We start from the raw sequence: 18,787 nt of genomic DNA on the forward strand, positions 1-18,787 counted from the left end.
AAGGACAACAAATGCCTACAGCAAATTAAATTGCAGCAGAATATTAAAAGGTCACAAAGTCTGCCCTTCTTTTCTTTTTCAGTTGACAACTTCATAGGCAACATTCATTAATTTCCCACTACATTTGCTTTACCGTTAGATTTAATAGGTAAATGTCCCACAGATTCAATCTTTTCCAAGATTGTAGGTCACCTGCACTACAGTTTTCCAGTAGTTTTACTTCATTATTCATCCTTTTAATGAATTCACTTAGTAGCGATGTCTTAGTGAAACTTCCTCAACAAATTCACTCTTGTCTTACAGGCACAGTGTTCTTAAAGCACCAAACCCACAGTTCTGGAAAGGTCATTAAGGAGAATTTGAAGACTACACCCAAGAAAGCCTCTTATTTTCTGAGTTGACATAAAACTAAATTTCTAGTTATCACATGTTAAAATACCCAGAGTATGAAGAGAAACCAAGGCAGAGGATATAACATTTTCCCAAATCTTGAAAAATGTAAGTAATCAGTGCCACATTGTTTCTCCTCAGAGTCATCTGCTGACATTTCCTCAGCAGACGTGAAGAGCAGCCATGGCCTCTGGAGATGCTGAGATGGCCGTTTTTGGGGAGGCAGCTCCTTACCTCCGAAAGTCAGAGAAGGAGAGAATTGCGGCCCAGAACAAGCCTTTCGATGCCAAGTCATCTGTCTTTGTGGCTCATCCTAAAGAATCCTTTGTGAAAGGGACAATTCAGAGCAGGGAATCAGGGAAAGTCACTGTCAAGACTGAAGGGGGAGAGGTGAGTGAAAAATAAGATTGAAGGACAACATTTTCTTCCCACTCTGGGTTCTTAGCTGACATCCAATTATGTCCTTCTTCCTCTGACAGACCCTGACCGTGAAGGAAGATCAAGTCTACTCCATGAACCCTCCCAAGTACGACAAAATCGAGGACATGGCCATGATGACCCACCTCCACGAACCCGCTGTGCTGTACAACCTCAAAGAGCGTTACGCAGCCTGGATGATCTACGTAAGTGGCAGCAGCAGCTTCCTTTGGGCAGCTGCAGGAACTGCTCTGCCAGGCCCAGGGGAAGCCAACGTGCTGTGTCCCTTCCTGGCAGACCTACTCGGGTCTCTTCTGCGTCACTGTCAACCCCTACAAGTGGCTGCCCGTGTACAACCCGGAGGTGGTGTTGGCCTACCGAGGCAAGAAGCGCCAGGAGGCCCCTCCACACATCTTCTCCATCTCTGACAATGCCTATCAGTTCATGCTGACTGGTGAGTGCTTGACCTCCCCCACAGCAATCTAACCAAAAAAGCCCTGCTGATCTCACTGGGACATGTGACAAGCCAGCCAAAACCACAACAGAGCTGCATGACTGTGAACTTGAACGAGTTCTGCAGCAAATAATTTCAAGTGCAAGTGACCCAAAAGCATGAAGTAATAAAGAATAGCACTTGACTCAGTTTTCTACATTTTTTCACTGGTAAGAAAGAAGTTAATATTCCATATAGTTCAGCATTTTGAACATGGATGGGCAATTTGTTTATATTTCCTGATGAGAACTGTGACAAGGGCAAGTTGATAAGGAGCTTGTCTTAGGTCCAGATGCCCCTGACTGTTCAGTATATCCATTTGGGCTTATTCTTATTACTATTAGGACCTAGAAGGGAACTGGGTAGCCTGAGACTTTCTGAAGAACCCCCAACTTCTATTTACAGCTTTACTTCTCATTCAGATTAGGGTAACCCAGGTCAGTTGCTAACACAGCTCTCATTGTGCCTCTTCCACAGATCGGGAGAACCAGTCGATCCTGATCACGTACGTACACCCCCTGCTCGGGTCCCTGTGGGGCTGCCCAGGGCCAGGGCCCCTCCTGCCTGACCACACGCTCTCTGCTTCTCTCCTTGTTCTGCCAGCGGAGAATCCGGGGCCGGGAAGACTGTGAACACAAAGCGTGTCATCCAGTACTTTGCAACAATTGCAGCCAGTGGGGAGAAGAAAAAGGAGGAGCAGTCGTCAGGCAAAATGCAGGTGAGTCAGGAAGAACAGACTGGACACTTGGCCTGTCATTGCCCTGTCAACTCAACACAGCCAGTGAATAATTTCCCCCCTGCAGGGAACGCTTGAGGATCAAATCATCAGCGCCAACCCACTGCTGGAGGCCTTTGGAAACGCCAAGACTGTGAGGAACGACAATTCCTCACGCTTTGTGAGTTGTTGACTTGGACAAAATCTCTCCCTCTCATGGCAAGACAAGTGATGCCTGAGCAGTTCTCCATGTAAAGGAGATGTCAGAGGAAACCATCCAGGCTGAACTGCTGCTGCTTCTCCTTCACAGGGCAAATTCATCAGAATCCATTTTGGTGCCACAGGCAAACTGGCTTCTGCTGACATTGAAACTTGTAAGAGACTCTCCTGGACTGGTGCCATCCCTTCCCAAATTCCCACCTCCATGTGCATTGCTGTGCCTAACTCTTTCTACCTTCCTGGGCAGATCTGCTGGAGAAGTCCAGAGTCACTTTCCAGCTCAAGGCGGAAAGAAGCTACCACATCTTCTATCAGATCATGTCCAACAAGAAGCCAGAGCTAATTGGTAGGAGACATCACCGACTTTTTTGGAGGAAGATATCTCAGCAAGAGTTAACTACATTACAAAAAGTATTAAATTTAACCCATGTACACATTTGTTTTCAGAAATGCTCCTCATCACCACCAACCCGTATGATTTCCCTTTTGTGAGTCAAGGTGAGATCAGCGTTCCCAGCATTGATGACAAGGAGGAGCTGATGGCAACAGATGTGAGTAATGTACAAAACAGGTCAACAGGCATAGGTCATATATCACATAACACACAAATTTTTTACTTTACTCATTGCACTGCCAGAGTGCCATTGACATCCTGGGCTTCACTGCTGATGAGAGAACAGCCATCTACAAGCTGACAGGGGCAGTCATGCACTATGGGAACCTGAAGTTCAAGCAGAAACCAAGAGAGGAGCAGGCAGAGCCTGAAGGCACAGAAGGTATTATTAAGCTCAATAATTAGCCCTCCTGTAAGCCACAGTTGGGAGACAGCAAAGGTTGTTAATTGTTGGACTTTAGGATCCCAAGAAAAATAGTCAGCCAGGAAAAAAAACCAGTCCCTTGTCCTTAGTACACCAAGTTCCCTTATTTCAGGATTTATGTGCCTTATGCTATGAATATTTAGTAGTGTTCACTTCCGGGAAGTCGGGAGTGATGGATGTTCCTTTAGTCATGCCTTTGTTGGAATATGGCTTGCAACTGTGAAACAGCCCAGTGATTCAGTTCCACCATGAGAGGGGATCACGTTCCCATTTGTCTTCCCCTATCAAGCACTAAGGGAAGGCAGCTGTGAGAGGTGTATTTGATTCCTTTCCTTTGTGGGCACAGTACGTACAAGCCCTGTCTCCAGTTCTGTGAGCAACATCTCCTCTTGTTAAAGGACAAGGCAGGAGGTGGGGAGCACCACAGGTAACAGGATGAAGCCCAATTAGTTTTACTGAACATCAGAAACAAAAGCTCAGAAAGGGTTCTGGATCTGAAAGAGAACAGAGATATTGTCTCTGTGTTCCACACAAACTATTGCGTGGTCTAGATTACCTGAATACAGATCAGTACCCGGTTGTTGTCACTGCAGCTTCTTAGCTGAGTGTGCACTACAATCATTTAGATTAATAAGTTTCATTTTTTGGTTTAGTGCCAGGAGACTTTTGAAAATGTCATTACTTTCTACAGTGATTTTGAAAATAAATTGTTTTAGAAAAGCTCAATATGCATAATGACAAGTGTGATGTGACCAAGATTCCCTCTATAAGAGTCTATCAAAAGTTTTCAAAGAACAGAAATGTGAATCCTGCAACCTTTAGGCTGAATCCTGGGAAGGCTACTCCAGGATTCAAAGTCTACTGGATGTTAAATTATTCCTTTTTCCTCTGCCTTTCCAGTTGCTGACAAGGCTGCCTATCTGATGGGCCTGAACTCAGCTGACATGCTCAAGGCTCTCTGCTACCCCCGAGTCAAGGTGGGGAATGAATATGTGACCAAGGGTCAAACAGCACAGCAGGTAAGAAACAAGCTGTAGTCTCTAACCATGTTTAGAATTAATATCCTGTTGATTCTCCTCTGCCCTGTATGAGTAACACCAGGCATTTATTTTTTCTTATAGGTGCATAATTCAGTGGGTGCCCTGGCAAAGGCTGTCTATGAGAAGATGTTCCTGTGGATGGTTGTTCGCATCAACCAACAGCTGGACACGAAGCAGCCCAGGCAGTACTTCATTGGTGTGCTGGACATTGCTGGCTTCGAGATCTTTGATGTAAGTAAGATTTGGTAAGAGCTACTTGGAAATGACAGCTGGATGTTATGATCAATTTGAGACACATTTTTAAAGAAGGTGTAATATCATCACATGATCAGTGTTATTTTTCTTTTTTGTTATTAATTAAAAAATGACTTTTCAAAGGACTTGTCTTATTTCAAGATGTGCAAACTGAAAAGTACATAATGGTCCAATCACAAAAATTCCTTAGTTATACAGTCAGGGATAAGACAGTATAAAAATATGTGCATCACGATGGTCCCAAGCTTGTGTTTCTTCTTCCTGTCACTTGGCATACATTACATCTTCACAACTTTATTAATGAAACTAAATTACTTGTGGACAATTAATTGGATGCCTTTCTCTTTTTCATTATGTAGTCGCAAAGTAGACTGAAGAAATGCACAGGATGGACAATGAAGCCAAGATAACTGCATTCCTTAGTTTTAAAGGATGAGGTTTTGCAATTATTGCTGCATCTTTAAATATGTATCCTTCTTATTTTATTTCCAGTTCAACAGCTTTGAGCAGCTGTGCATCAACTTCACCAATGAGAAACTGCAACAGTTTTTCAACCACCACATGTTCGTGCTGGAGCAGGAGGAGTACAAGAAGGAGGGAATTGAGTGGACATTCATTGACTTTGGGATGGACCTGGCTGCCTGCATTGAGCTCATTGAGAAGGTATCCTACCTGTTCAAATGACGTGTATGCACAGAAACTCCCCACTTGTTCAAGGCAGAGTCAGCTAGAGCGGTTTACTCAGGACCATGTCCAGTTGGATTTTTAACATCTCCAAGGGTGCAGATGCCACAGATACTTCAGGGAACTTGTTCTAACTCTGGACCAGCTTCACAGTAAAGAAGTTCTTTTCTTCTCATTAAATGAAATTTAATGCATCATGCTTCTTTCTTCTTGCCCTAGCATAGGACATCACTGAGCTCTCTCTTCTCTCACTCCCATTAGGCATTTATATAGATTGATAAGATCTGCCAGAGCCTTCTTATTTCCATGAAGGACAGTCCCATCTCTCTCAGCTTATTTTGGCATGTCAGATGTTCCGATCATTTAGATATATTTGTGGCCTGTCACTGGGCTCACTCTACTACGTCCATGGGGGTATTTAAGAGCTGGAACAGCACTCCAGATGTTTCTCATCGGAGCTGATTAGAGAGGAAGGATGGACTCCCATGAGCCACAGAGTGTAGCTGAGGATGAGTTGGCTGCCTTTGCTGTAATGGTGTACTTTTGGCTCATGTTCAATGTATCTAACACATCTGTTTGTGCTCTCAGTTCCACTGCATAAGAAGGTAGTGCTCTGACTTTACAAAGCACATTCTCCACACAAACTAAATTAATTTCTATTATTCTTTAAAGTTAAGTTTGTATTAAAAATAGAAATATCAATATATTCAATCCCACTTTCTAGAAGAAAATGTAAATAAACAATAATACTTTCTGATATGTATCTCAGTCTGTGTTCCATCACTGTGTCTACATGAAGGTCATTAATGCCCTGAAAGCTAAATTACAATCTGTCTCCCTTGTGATTTCTCCCAGCCCATGGGCATCTTCTCCATCCTGGAAGAGGAGTGCATGTTCCCCAAGGCAACTGACACCTCTTTCAAGAACAAGCTCTATGACCAGCACCTGGGCAAGTCCAGCAACTTCCAGAAGCCCAAACCTACCAAAGGCAAGGTTGAGGCCCACTTCTCCCTGGTGCACTACGCTGGCACAGTGGACTACAACATCACTGGGTGGCTGGAGAAAAACAAGGACCCTCTGAATGAAACTGTCATTGGGCTGTACCAGAAATCATCTGTGAAGACCCTGGCCTTACTCTTTGCCAACTATGGTGGAGCAGAAGCAGGTTGGTTCTATGAATCCCATATTTTCATTGATGTACAGCTTTCAAAAAGGAATAATAAAAGGCAAAAGCAAAAATCTAAAATCTGTTTTATTTATTTTCAATTTAGCTGAGGCCAGTGGTGCAGGCAAGAAAGGTGCCAAGAAGAAGGGTTCTTCTTTCCAGACTGTCTCAGCTCTTTTCCGGGTACAGTAGAGACTTCACTATTTCTTCCTAAGACAAGGAGTAAACCCACCAATCCCTATGGCTTGTCTTTTTTTGGCTTAGTTCTGTTAAAAGATCCTGAAGTTCTTGGGTCACATTTTACTAGGAATAAATCCAGTGTAATCTACTCATACTCCATTCCACTGAATGCACAGCTTTTCTATTTGCCCACTTGTTCCAAGATGTTGCTTCTAGATGGAAGAATGTCATAGAAAAAAATGTTTAAAATATACTTAAAATAGATCAGATTTCCTCCAGATGCACACCTCTGGCTTCAGAAGCTGTTACTGCCCTTTTACAACGTTCTGGCCACTGTTGACCCGTTTGCTCCATTTGTATCTCTAGTTTTTCTCTCTGACCCAAGGATCAATTTCTTATACTTGAAATACCATCACTCCTTGGGTTATGGATTTTTAAGATGTCTACTTTTTTTAAGATCTCTAGTTTTTCTCTCTGACCCAAGGATCAATTTCTTATACTTGAAATACCATCACTCCTTGGGTTATGGATTTTTAAGATGTCGATCCTTCACAGTCCTTTTCATAACCAAGTCTTGCTTCCTGACTGCTCCATACACCTCTTACAGGTGAAACACCTCCTGTGTCCTGAGATATTACCTTTTTCATCCCTCATGTATGCCTCCCTTCTTGATATAGCTTAATTTCTTCTACAGATCTGCTGTCATATGATTCTTCATCACCTGACAGCCTCTAGCCAGTGCTCTGAAACAGCACATGGGCATGTGTGCATATACCTCAAGAAAAATAATCATACAATTGTAGAATATGCTGAGTTGGAGAGGACCCATCAGGATCATCCAATCCAACTCCTGACCCTGACCAAGACACCCGAACTATCCCACCTTGTCCCTGAGAGCTTTGTCCAAACACTCCTTGAGCTCTGGCAGTCTTGGGGCCATGACCACTGCCCTTGGGAGGCTGTTCAATGCCCAACCATCCCCTGGGGCAATTGTCATAGCTGTACTGCCTGTATCGTTTAAAAATGTTTTCTCTGTTTTATTTGCATGCTTCGAGATGTCCTCTAGAAGCACCTGCTTCCCTCCACTAGCTATAGACAATAATTTTTTATAAATAAGTATACAAATATCAATTACAAAACAAGGCTGGGATTCATCTCAAGTTACTATACAAGATAAATGTGTAATCTACACATATAAACCTGGTTTTGTTCCTTTTGCTTTTAGTAGGGAAAACACAAAGGTTCTGTGTAGTGTGCTCCATATGACCCAGCTCTGATGCCTCCTGCAGAACACTTCCCACTCATTGCCTCATAGGGTACTACTTTACCTCTCTGGGTACATCCTGTGGAAGATGGATGTAATTTCTGATAAAGGTATTCCACTAGACTCAGTGAAATGTATTAAATTTCTATGTTTAAGAGTACAGTATTTTCTACAGATTACTCTGAAGGACTTTATACATTGATAACAGAAAAGATCTGTGGAAAGTCAGAAAACCTGATGCAGAGGGCTTCATTTCAGGGTTCTGCTCATTTGTGTACATCTCATTTCAGAGGGCTTGATGCTTACAGCAGAAATTACATTTGCTTTTCTCAATGACTCTCCCAGGAGAATTTAAACAAGCTGATGACCAACCTGAGGAGCACCCACCCCCATTTTGTGCGATGCATCATCCCCAATGAAACGAAAACACCTGGTAAGAGACTTACATCTGCATTGCATGTTCCCAGTATGGTGTTACAGAACATGGTGTGTATTTGTGCTCTGCATTGCTCAGGTGCCATGGAGCATGAACTGGTGCTACATCAGCTGCGCTGTAACGGCGTGTTGGAAGGGATCAGGATTTGCAGGAAAGGATTTCCCAACAGAGTCCTGTATGCAGATTTTAAACAGAGGTCAGACTTCATCCCCTTATTGGATCACTTCACCCATCCTGAGTAGCTTACAAAATTTAATTTTCCCCTCCTGTGCCTAAAGCCTTCTCTATAGGTTCAGTGTAATAAGTGCTGTTACATTCTCAACTGTTCTTAGACTCTTTCTTTCCATGTAGCAGCCAATTGGTCTCAACAACAGACCTTTTCATATTCATAGAATTATAGAATCATTTAGGTTGGAAAAGATCCTTAAAATCATAGAGTCCAAAGCAAATCCTTCCATTTTCTTCCTCAGATACAAAGTATTAAATGCCAGTGCTATCCCAGAAGGACAGTTCATTGACAGCAAGAAGGCTTGTGAGAAACTTCTTGGATCAATTGATATAGACCACACCCAATACAAATTTGGTCACACTAAGGTACAATATCTGCTTGCTTCAAGTACCATGTGTTTTTGGTTTGCATGGCTTGAGACTGATACTCAGTTACTCCAGATAGTATGTAAAATGACCCAACATTGCATATAAAAGAAATCAATCAATGTTTTTACTCAACATTTGAATAAACTGAAATTCATTGCCATAGGATGATTTAATTAAGGGTTAATTAAGTGTTCCTAATTTAAGAAAATTTGTAGAATGAAAGAATCAAGGGTTAATACAAATAAAAGCAAAATGTCTGGTTATTATAGTTCCTCAACTGCAGGTAACCAGAAGCTTGGAGTTACAAAAGAGTCTGGCACTACAGATGTTCTTTGTGGTTTTGCTCTTTCTCTTAACTTCCCATAGTGCCTGTCATGGGGGTAAGGGCACCAGGTTACCCTGAACAAGCACATACACTGCACCTATTTTCATGTTCTTACCTAAGGTGTTCTTCAAAGCTGGGCTCGTAGGCCTCTTGGAGGAGATGAGGGATGAGAAGCTGGCACAGCTCATCACCCGCACACAGGCCAGGTGCAGGGGTTACCTGATGAGGGTGGAGTACCAGAGAATGGTGGAGAGAAGGTAAGATTTTCTTCAAATTAGGTTCACCCTACTTGGCTTATTGTGTCATCAAGGTATAAATATTGAATATTAATTTGACTTACCTTTCAGAGAGTCCATCTTCTGCATCCAGTACAACATTCGTGCATTCATGAATGTCAAACACTGGCCCTGGATGAAGCTGTTCTTCAAGATCAAGCCCTTGCTGAAGAGTGCAGAGTCTGAGAAGGAGATGGCCAACATGAAACAAGAGTTTGAGAAAACCAAGGAAGAGCTTGCAAAGTCTGAGGCAAAGCGGAAGGAACTGGAGGAGAAAATGGTGAAACTGATGCAAGAGAAAAATGACCTGCAGCTCCAAGTGCAGGCTGTGAGTATCGCCAGTGTGCTTTATCCTAACTCTGCTGTAACTATCAAGTTGAGATTTACAACTACACTTTCAAGAGACACATAGAAACTACAATTTAGCTCAGTTCAAGTGGTGCTCTTGAAAGTATAACTAACTTTAATAAGGACTGTCAGCATGTTACCTGGGTGAGACCTTCTCTGGTGTATGCTGAGCTCTCTAGCATTTCTCAGAATTACAGACTATTCACGCTGGAAGAGACCTTCAAGATCATCTGCTCCAACCATCAACTCAGCACCACCATAATCACCCCTAAACCATATTCCCAAGTGCCACATCCAGACTCCTGTTGAACACTTCCAGAGATGGTGACTTCCATCTCCCTGGGCAACTTACTCCAATGCCTGACCACTGTTTCAGTGAAATATCTGATCTGAACCTCCTCTGGCACAACTTCAGGCCATTGTCTCTTGTCATTTCACTTGAGACACGGCAGAAGAGACCAACCCTCATCTCCCTACACCCTCCTTTGAGGCAGCTGTAGAGAGCAATGAAGTTCCCCCTGAGCCGCCTCTTCTCGGGACTCCTTCAGCCACTCCTCACAGGACTTCTTTTTTAGACCCTCCACTACCTTCATTGGCCTACTGCTTATATCAGAACAATCAAGAAACTTTTCTTTTATTTCCAAAATGTTTTGCTAGTACTTTTCCCCCGTGTCCCCAAAACCGAGTGTGCCTCTCCTTACACACACATAATTAAGAATTCTCAGGGCAACTTAAGAGGACATTACTTTCCTCTCTTTATTCTTCAGTGGAACAAGATAACTTTTTATTTCTGATCTAGGTGTTGGCTTGAATAGTCTGGATAGGAACAGACTTTACTATGGTATAATACTGAACAAACTAAGAGGAAAGAGAATTTAATGTTCTCACTCGCCCTCCTACATCACTATGAATCATTACACAAAATCATGTGCTATATCTGCAGTGCTATAATGCTGTGCTTTCTAAATTAAATCATTCGCAGAATAGAAAAGACTGAATCCTCCAAGTGATACTATGAAACATATGTGACATATAGAAAAATCCAAATGCCCACCTTTTTAAAGAGTCTTGAGCTTTAAAAAGATGAAGGAATGCACACACTGCTGATATTATTATTTTTCTTTCATGCTATTTCTGTTAGACTGAAACCTGAGACAAAATATAACAAATACCATGGAACATCTGTTGCAAAAAAGAAGCCTGGAAGCAAATTTTCCAGCAGTTCTTTTTCTTCTTAGCTGTATCACAGTATCACAGAGACAAGGCTGATAGACACTGAGTATTTTGAGGCCAGTGGGGTTGAAAATATAAATCAGAAACATTTACTCCAGAAAGAGAGTAAAGTGAAGAGATAAATACAGGAATGCTGTCAGGATAATTGTGTCTTCCGTATTTATATGCATCTTGGCATATGATTACCACTCAGAAATTCACAAACATGGGAGATATTCCTATGATTAAACCTGAATATATGCACTTTGTTCCAATGTTTGATATTGTGAGATAATACTGGATTTTGTACCCTGCACAAATATATAAATACTCTGGTCTTGAGGAATTTTGAAAAGGATTTCATGTGGTTTTAGATTTAAAACCAGTCTGTTTCAAAACTAACAATATAAAATCAATTACATGTCATTCTATTGGAACATGTATCAAATTTTTAACTAGAAAACCACTAGGACTCTGAATTATGAAGGTAAGCGTCTCAATATTCCCTCAAAAAGCGTATCCCTAACAATGGCATTTTCCCACCAGGAAGCTGATGCTCTGGCTGATGCTGAGGAAAGGTGTGACCAGCTCATCAAAACCAAAATCCAGCTGGAAGCCAAAGTTAAAGAAGTGACTGAAAGGGCTGAGGATGAAGAGGAAATCAATGCTGAGCTGACAGCCAAGAAAAGAAAACTGGAGGATGAATGTTCAGAGCTGAAGAAAGATATTGATGACCTTGAGCTGACACTGGCCAAGGTGGAGAAGGAAAAACACGCCACGGAAAACAAGGTATGAGGCAGAAAATCTCACTCACACTCCGGAAAAGAGCCCTCTGCTGTTCCAGGACTTCTGTATCTACCTCCTTTATTTACACTTGCTCCCTTCTTCCCCAAGGTGAAAAACCTCACCGAGGAGATGGCAGCCCTGGACGAGACCATTGTCAAGCTGACAAAAGAGAAGAAAGCCCTCCAAGAGGCCCATCAGCAGACCCTGGATGACCTGCAGGCAGAAGAGGACAAAGTCAATACACTGACCAAAGCCAAGATTAAGCTGGAGCAGCAAGTGGACGATGTAAGCACAGGCAGACACAGCAGGAAGAGACAGGTATGGAGCTGGACGTGGCTGGTGGAGCACTGATGGCCTTGTTGTGTGCAGCTGGAAGGGTCCCTGGAGCAAGAGAAGAAACTGCGCATGGACCTGGAGAGAGCCAAGAGGAAACTGGAAGGAGACCTGAAGCTGGCCCAGGACAGCATCATGGATCTGGAGAATGATAAGCAGCAGCTGGATGAGAAACTGAAGAAGTAAGTGTGGCCCTGGGGCACCTCAGTGCTGGGTTGGAGCTCTTGGCTTTTTGCTTTCAGCTGTAACACCCTTTGCTTTGCCCAAAGGAAAGACTTTGAAATCAGCCAGATCCAGAGCAAAATCGAGGATGAACAACTTCTGGGCATGCAACTGCAGAAGAAGATCAAGGAGCTGCAGGCAAGTGTCTGCTCCTTGCCCTGCCTGCCCCAGGCTCAGCTCAGGCAGGAGGAGGGCACGGGTGAGAAGGGTCCCTGGTGTTCTGCAGGCCCGCATTGAGGAGCTGGAGGAGGAAATCGAGGCCGAGCGAACCTCTCGTGCTAAAGCAGAGAAGCATCGGGCTGACCTGTCGAGGGAGCTGGAGGAGATCAGCGAGCGCCTGGAAGAAGCAGGAGGGGCGACAGCAGCTCAGGTGGAGATGAACAAGAAGCGGGAGGCAGAATTCCAGAAGATGCGCCGCGACCTCGAAGAGGCCACGCTGCAGCACGAAGCCACGGCTGCCGCCCTGCGCAAGAAGCACGCGGACAGCACAGCTGAGCTCGGGGAGCAGATCGACAACCTGCAACGTGTCAAGCAGAAGCTGGAGAAGGAGAAGAGTGAGATGAAGATGGAGATTGATGACCTGGCCAGTAACATAGAGTCTGTCTCCAAAGCCAAGGTACACAAGTATTTTTATTAGGAATTTGGGAGCAATGTGATATTTTTGTTTAACCTTATATTATTTAACTAGTATCAAGTTATGAGTGATTTTTCCAAATCTAATGTACAGAACTATGGGTGTATGTACAGACCTGTAAACTGCATCTTCTTGATACATTTTCCTCCTGTGAGGAAGGAAGGATCAAGACATTTACTCTATTTTAGTATGTGTGATTGATACCTAGGCAAACCTGGAGAAGATGTGCCGCACCCTGGAAGACCAGCTGAGTGAATATAAAACAAAGGAAGAGCAGAATCAGCGCATGATCAGTGATCTCAGTGCTCAAAGAGCACGTCTCCAGACAGAATCTGGTACAGCACTTCTACCTATAATTTGGAAATGGGAGAACTCCATAAATTACTTTCTTGGCTATTAAAATGTTTTCCCAACTACAAATTTTTTCAGGTGAATATGGACGCCAGGTGGAGGAAAAAGATGGTTTAATTTCTCAGCTGACTAGAGGGAAACAGGCTTTCACCCAGCAGATTGAAGAACTGAAGCGGCAACTAGAAGAAGAGATAAAGGTGAAGATATACAGATAACATATAAAATCTCTGACCTAACATTGATTCTCACGAAATGTCCAAGACTTCAAAGGGTGATCCAATAAAAGTTCAAATCATCTCCCCAGGTCATGCAATCTAGGCCCTGTCAGCGCAGGACTCTCAACTTCTTATCCTGCAGTCAGTTAACTGATATTTCTGTGGATATACATCAGTGTCTAGAGAAAATTTCCCGAGATACATCTACTCGTTACTGCAATATTTTCCCCACAGGCCAAGAACGCCCTGGCCCACGCCCTGCAGTCCGCTCGCCACGACTGTGACTTGCTGCGGGAACAATATGAGGAGGAGCAGGAAGCCAAGGGGGAGCTGCAGCGCGCCCTGTCCAAGGCCAACAGCGAAGTGGCCCAGTGGAGAACCAAATACGAGACGGACGCGATTCAGCGCACGGAGGAGCTCGAGGAGGCCAAGTACGTGGGGAGGGTGGGGAAGGCTGGCAGGGAAAAAGAATGGAAACTTGAAGAAACCACTGAGATACTGAAAGGTAAAAGCCTAATAGTAGGTTGGGGAGATATATGAAACAGAAATATCTACTTTAAAGGCTGCAGTTCTGAAAAACACAATGAAAATAGGTTACATGACAAAGAAAGCAGGAGGAAGAACATCTGAGTACAGAGGAAGAGCAAAACTAGGAAGAAGCTAAAGCTGCCCTATCACTGGGAGTGTTCAAGGCCAGGTTGGAGCCTGGAGCAACCTGGTTTAGTGGAAGGTATCTCTGCTCCTGGCATGAAACTACTTGATTTTAAATGTCCCTTCCAAAACAAACCATTCTTTGTTCTGTGATTGTATGAAGAACTTGGGGAAAGTAAATAGGAAAAAAACGACTGGTGGGCTTGGCTCTGCACCATGTGCATAGCACTGTGGTATGATAATCAACATCCAATCTCCAGTTAAGAGATGTTCTTCCCTCCTGCCAGGAAGAAGCTGGCCCAGCGCCTGCAGGATGCAGAGGAACACGTGGAAGCTGTCAATGCCAAATGTGCCTCCCTGGAAAAGACAAAGCAGAGGCTGCAGAATGAAGTGGAGGACCTGATGATTGACGTGGAGCGATCCAATGCCGCCTGCGCTGCTCTGGACAAGAAGCAGAAGAACTTTGACAAGGTCTTTTGGGCCCCAGCCCCGGCACTCCTGGGCAGAGCATCCCCCGGCATGGCCACATCCCTCCTCATGCCCCCTTTCTCTTCAGATCCTGGCAGAATGGAAGCAGAAGTATGAGGAAACGCAGGCTGAGCTGGAGGCCTCCCAGAAGGAGTCTCGCTCGCTCAGCACGGAGCTGTTCAAGATGAAGAATGCCTATGAGGAGTCCTTGGACCACCTGGAAACAATGAAGCGGGAGAACAAGAACTTGCAGCGTAAGTCCCTGGCCCTCTGCTCCGGGAGGGGCTTTCTCCCAAGCTGAGCATTGCTCAGGGGGCTGTGCCTGCAGGGCTGCAAAGGTGCCTGTCCCCCTGGTGGGACAGGGCCCTTCCCATTCTGCTCTGGGGCTGAGCAAGCCATTGGTCTTTGTTCCCACAGAGGAGATTTCCGACCTCACCGAGCAGATTGCGGAGGGAGGAAAGGCAATTCATGAGCTGGAGAAGGTCAAGAAGCAAATTGAGCAGGAGAAAGCTGAAATCCAGGCTGCTCTGGAGGAAGCTGAGGTACTCGGCCATAATCATTGGTGTCTGCAGTAAATGTAGGAGCAGTGAAGAAACAATGCTAAAAAGGCCTTGGTTCTGCTCTGTTCTGGCTGGGGAGAGCAGCCAGCTGAGATTTCCTGGAATATTCTCTAATTGCCTAGAAAGCAAGCAGGAGGTTTATCAGTGTTCCCCATGCTTGTGTCCACTTGTCCAGGCCTCTCTGGAACATGAAGAGGGGAAGATCCTGCGCCTGCAGCTTGAGCTCAACCAGGTGAAGTCTGAGATTGACAGGAAGATAGCAGAGAAAGATGAGGAGATTGACCAGATGAAGAGAAACCACCTCAGAATTGTGGAGTCCTTGCAGAGCAGCCTGGACGCTGAGATCAGGAGCAGGAATGAAGCCCTGAGGCTGAAGAAGAAGATGGAGGGAGACCTGAATGAAATGGAGATCCAGCTCAGCCATGCCAACCGTGTGGCTGCAGAGGCACAAAAGAACTTGAGAAACACCCAGGGTGTGCTCAAGGTCTGTTCAGCAAAGCTACAGAAAGAGAAATGAGATCCCTGACATTTTTGGCCCTCAAGTGCACGCTGACACCATGTAACTCCTCTTGTCTCTCTTACAGGACACCCAGATCCATTTGGATGATGCTCTCAGGACCCAGGATGACCTGAAGGAGCAGGTGGCCATGGTGGAACGCAGAGCAAACCTGCTGCAGGCTGAAATTGAGGAGCTACGGGCAGCCCTGGAGCAGACAGAGCGGTCGAGGAAAGTGGCTGAGCAAGAGCTCCTGGATGCCACTGAACGTGTGCAGCTCCTCCATACTCAGGTCAGGGCAGGGAGCAAAGGCAGCTGTGTTGACTCTTAACAAACCCAGAGAGCTGGAATATACCAGGGGACAGGCAGTACCAGAATGGCCTCTCTACTGCTGTCCACAAGAAAGGCATGTTCAGTGTCCATCACCCGAGCCCACCACTGGCATTATCTAAACAACCATTGTACAAATATTTCCACATTCACAATTGCAGATGGGATGGGAAAGACTTGGCACAGGAGTAGGTTTGTTCCTGCAGACCTTAGAATAAAAATCTTGCCATGTCCTTCCTGTTGCACAGAACACCAGCTTGATCAACACCAAGAAGAAGCTGGAGACGGACATTTCTCAGATTCAGAGCGAAATGGAGGATACGATCCAGGAAGCCCGCAATGCTGAAGAGAAGGCCAAGAAGGCCATCACAGATGTGAGTCGGGACTCCTTCCATTGCTGATGGTCAGTGTATTCTCCCCAAAATGTCTCCAGCCCCACAACTCACCTGTTGCTCTGCTCAGGCGGCCATGATGGCAGAAGAGCTGAAGAAGGAGCAGGACACCAGTGCCCACCTGGAGAGGATGAAGAAGAACCTGGACCAGACGGTGAAGGATCTGCAGCTTCGTCTGGAAGAGGCCGAGCAGTTGGCCCTGAAGGGAGGCAAGAAGCAAATCCAGAAGCTGGAGGCCAGGGTGAGTAGGGCTGTGCTGGTGCATGAGTGACCCTGTCCCTTGGAGAGACACCCCAGGGAAGCTGCAGGGATGGGCTTCTCATTGCAGGTGCGGGAACTGGAAGCAGAGGTTGATGCTGAGCAGAAGCGCAGCGCTGAAGCCGTGAAGGGTGTGCGCAAGTACGAGAGGAGGGTGAAGGAACTCACCTACCAGGTAATGGCCCTGTGGGCATATGCAAAAAGCGTTTGCACCTGACTGCCAAGGGGCATTGCTACCTGCCATAGTGGGGGAACCAACTCACTCTCCTGTTTGCCAACTGCTTTAGTCTGAGGAAGACAGGAAGAATATTCTCAGGCTGCAGGATCTGGTGGACAAGCTGCAAATGAAGGTGAAATCCTACAAGAGACAATCTGAGGAGGCTGTAAGTATCACTCTGAGTGCTTGGCAAGAACCACTTTCCCAGACAGTAGCTTGGCCACTGAGGACATGAATAGAAGAAAGTTGGAAGGTGCCACTGCTCAATAATGGAGTTCTTCAAGTTCTCTGAAAGGCTCCTACATCAGCCTTGACTTGGAGAACAAAATCAGTGAGTCACTAACAAGACTAGGAAGAGGGCAAATGCACATAGCATTTGTTGCATTAGGAAAACAAAGCAGCCTGTAAGAAGGAATCTTATTGATGGTAAGGATAGTATAGCGTATTAAGAAGCTTTGAAAATAACTTAGTTTCAGGGTTTTGATAGCAGACAGAGAAGGTGTTGGAAGTGTCCTCTCAAGCCACTTTGTGTTCGGCTCTCAGAACTGTGCAAGGACCCTTTGCCTGTTTCTGGGCGTGCAGCAGTCAGGGAGGAGCTGAGGGAATCCTGCAGCCCCTGAATTTACGATTGTCTGAGCGTGGCTTCTTCACTGTGGCAAACAGTCCAGCCCAGACAAGGGCTTCTGGACTCAGTGAAGGGGCCCTGTGAGGAGCTCTCAAGGACCTCACTATGAGACTCACCTATAAGCTGTGGTGGGTGGTGGATGGAGCTTTGTGGCCTCCCCCAGGCCAAGGCACAGGAGCAGCGACACCCCTGCCCTGAGCTCCTCACCACCAACTCCTTCTCTCTCCCAGGAGCAGCTCTCCAATGTCAACCTCTCCAAGTTCCGCAAGATCCAGCATGAGCTGGAGGAAGCCGAGGAACGGGCTGACATTGCAGAGTCCCAGGTCAACAAGCTCCGAGCCAAGAGTCGGGAGTTTCATAGGAGGATAGAAGAGGAAGAGTGAGATTGTCATGAGGTACAAAGTGACCTGCGGGCTGCACAAAATGTGAACCCTCTGTCACTTCTGTCTGCAATGTCTCCACCTCAGTGTCTAGTGAATAAAGCGTAGATTCCTCTGCACACACACCATGACCAGTGCCTTCTTTGGGCTTTGTTTTCTCATTGTTCTTGGGATATTGCATTGCAGAGTAAGATTCCTTACTTGCTCCTGGTTAGGAAAGGGGACCTGATGCAAATGTGGGACTGAGGACCTGCCATTCCTGTGGAGACTCCTGAAAATCCAGCCTGCGCTCTCTTTTGTCTCCAGCAGCTCCTTGTCCTGCTCCTGCCTTCACGTGCTCCTAATACTTCTCCCATTGTCCTTTCAGTACAACTTCCTTCCCGTGGGAGAGGCAAGAGAGGATGATCCCTGTCCTTTTTCCTTTCCCTACCCATGTTTCTGATGCTGGCACTCACAAACCCTAAACACCCATCCCTAAGGAAGCAGAAGTTACAGTGCACTGCACCATCAAGGACCAACACTTCCTTGCCAATTCGAGTCACTGGGAGCACAGTTACAGCACACTGACAGTGTCCCTACATTGTGCCATCTCCCTTACCCTGGATTCCCTCAGCTGCTGCCACCACCTGCTCCCAGTTTCCCTTTAGTGGGCAAACAGCTGAGCCCTGCCTGGGGGCCCATGCTGGAAGGACTCTCCCTTAGCACCCACCTCTCACAGAGCACATGCACCAACACACCTCCTCAGCCATCACCTCAGAGGTCAGCCTTGGCACCTCCTGCACAGCAGGCTGTGGCACTGTCTCAGACAAGAGAAAAGAAGAAAACGGGTGGGTGCAGCCCTCCATTCCTTCCTGCCATTACTGGCCCTTGTGAGCATTGGTGAGCAGAACCTCTGTCAGTGCTGTATCTCTGCAGAGAGCAATGGGAGATGGTTCTTTAGGGGCACACCTCAGCCTTCAAGCACAAAGACCTTAAGAAAGCCACCTAATGCCTGGCCAGACTAGTCCTCTATGACAATGTCTCACAGCCTGCATTG

At 45.6% G+C, this 18,787-nt stretch overlaps 2 protein-coding genes across 3 annotated transcripts in view; both read left to right on the forward strand.

Annotated features, from left to right (window-relative positions):
* LOC126642139 (myosin-3-like) overlaps positions 1-608 on the forward strand; it is a 47,731-nt gene extending 47,123 nt beyond the window's left edge. For both annotated transcript variants that reach the window (XM_050319520.1, XM_050319521.1), the window contains exon 42: positions 532-608. The gene's annotated coding sequence lies outside the window, so the exon portion shown is untranslated. The remainder of the gene's footprint in view (positions 1-531) is intronic.
* LOC126642172 (myosin heavy chain, skeletal muscle, adult-like) lies at positions 574-17,865 on the forward strand. Its single transcript, XM_050319579.1, has 38 exons — positions 574-780; positions 870-1,013; positions 1,105-1,261; positions 1,778-1,805; positions 1,904-2,018; positions 2,104-2,196; positions 2,326-2,389; positions 2,482-2,580; positions 2,682-2,785; positions 2,872-3,010; positions 3,953-4,071; positions 4,174-4,323; positions 4,840-5,010; positions 5,887-6,196; positions 6,303-6,379; positions 7,986-8,073; positions 8,155-8,272; positions 8,547-8,670; positions 9,119-9,255; positions 9,346-9,601; positions 11,380-11,622; positions 11,728-11,904; positions 11,989-12,134; positions 12,222-12,312; positions 12,401-12,790; positions 13,017-13,143; positions 13,238-13,356; positions 13,609-13,805; positions 14,313-14,496; positions 14,582-14,747; positions 14,911-15,035; positions 15,229-15,537; positions 15,638-15,841; positions 16,128-16,253; positions 16,342-16,512; positions 16,600-16,704; positions 16,817-16,912; positions 17,602-17,865. Exons 1-38 carry the CDS (start codon positions 574-576, stop codon positions 17,752-17,754), a joined length of 5,829 nt encoding a protein of 1,942 aa, XP_050175536.1. The 3' UTR covers positions 17,755-17,865.
* The last annotated feature ends 922 nt before the right edge of the window (positions 17,866-18,787 follow it).

Source organism: Myiozetetes cayanensis, unplaced genomic scaffold (assembly GCF_022539395.1).
Source record: "Myiozetetes cayanensis isolate MyiCay16 unplaced genomic scaffold, myiCay2020 scf22, whole genome shotgun sequence".
Taxonomy (NCBI): Eukaryota; Metazoa; Chordata; class Aves; order Passeriformes; family Tyrannidae; genus Myiozetetes; species Myiozetetes cayanensis.

What these genes read in the sequence shown, in the direction of transcription:
- LOC126642172 (XM_050319579.1), top strand. Translation starts at nt 574, where the DNA reads ATGGCCTCTGGAGATGCTGAGATGGCCGTTTTTGGGGAGGCAGCTCCT. An exon ending in AGGAGCTGATGGCAACAGAT is followed by an intron (nt 2,786 to 2,871) that starts GTGAGTAATGTA and finishes TTGCACTGCCAG; the next exon opens with AGTGCCATTGACATCCTGGG. An exon ending in CTATGGTGGAGCAGAAGCAG is followed by an intron (nt 6,197 to 6,302) that starts GTTGGTTCTATG and finishes TTTTCAATTTAG; the next exon opens with CTGAGGCCAGTGGTGCAGGC.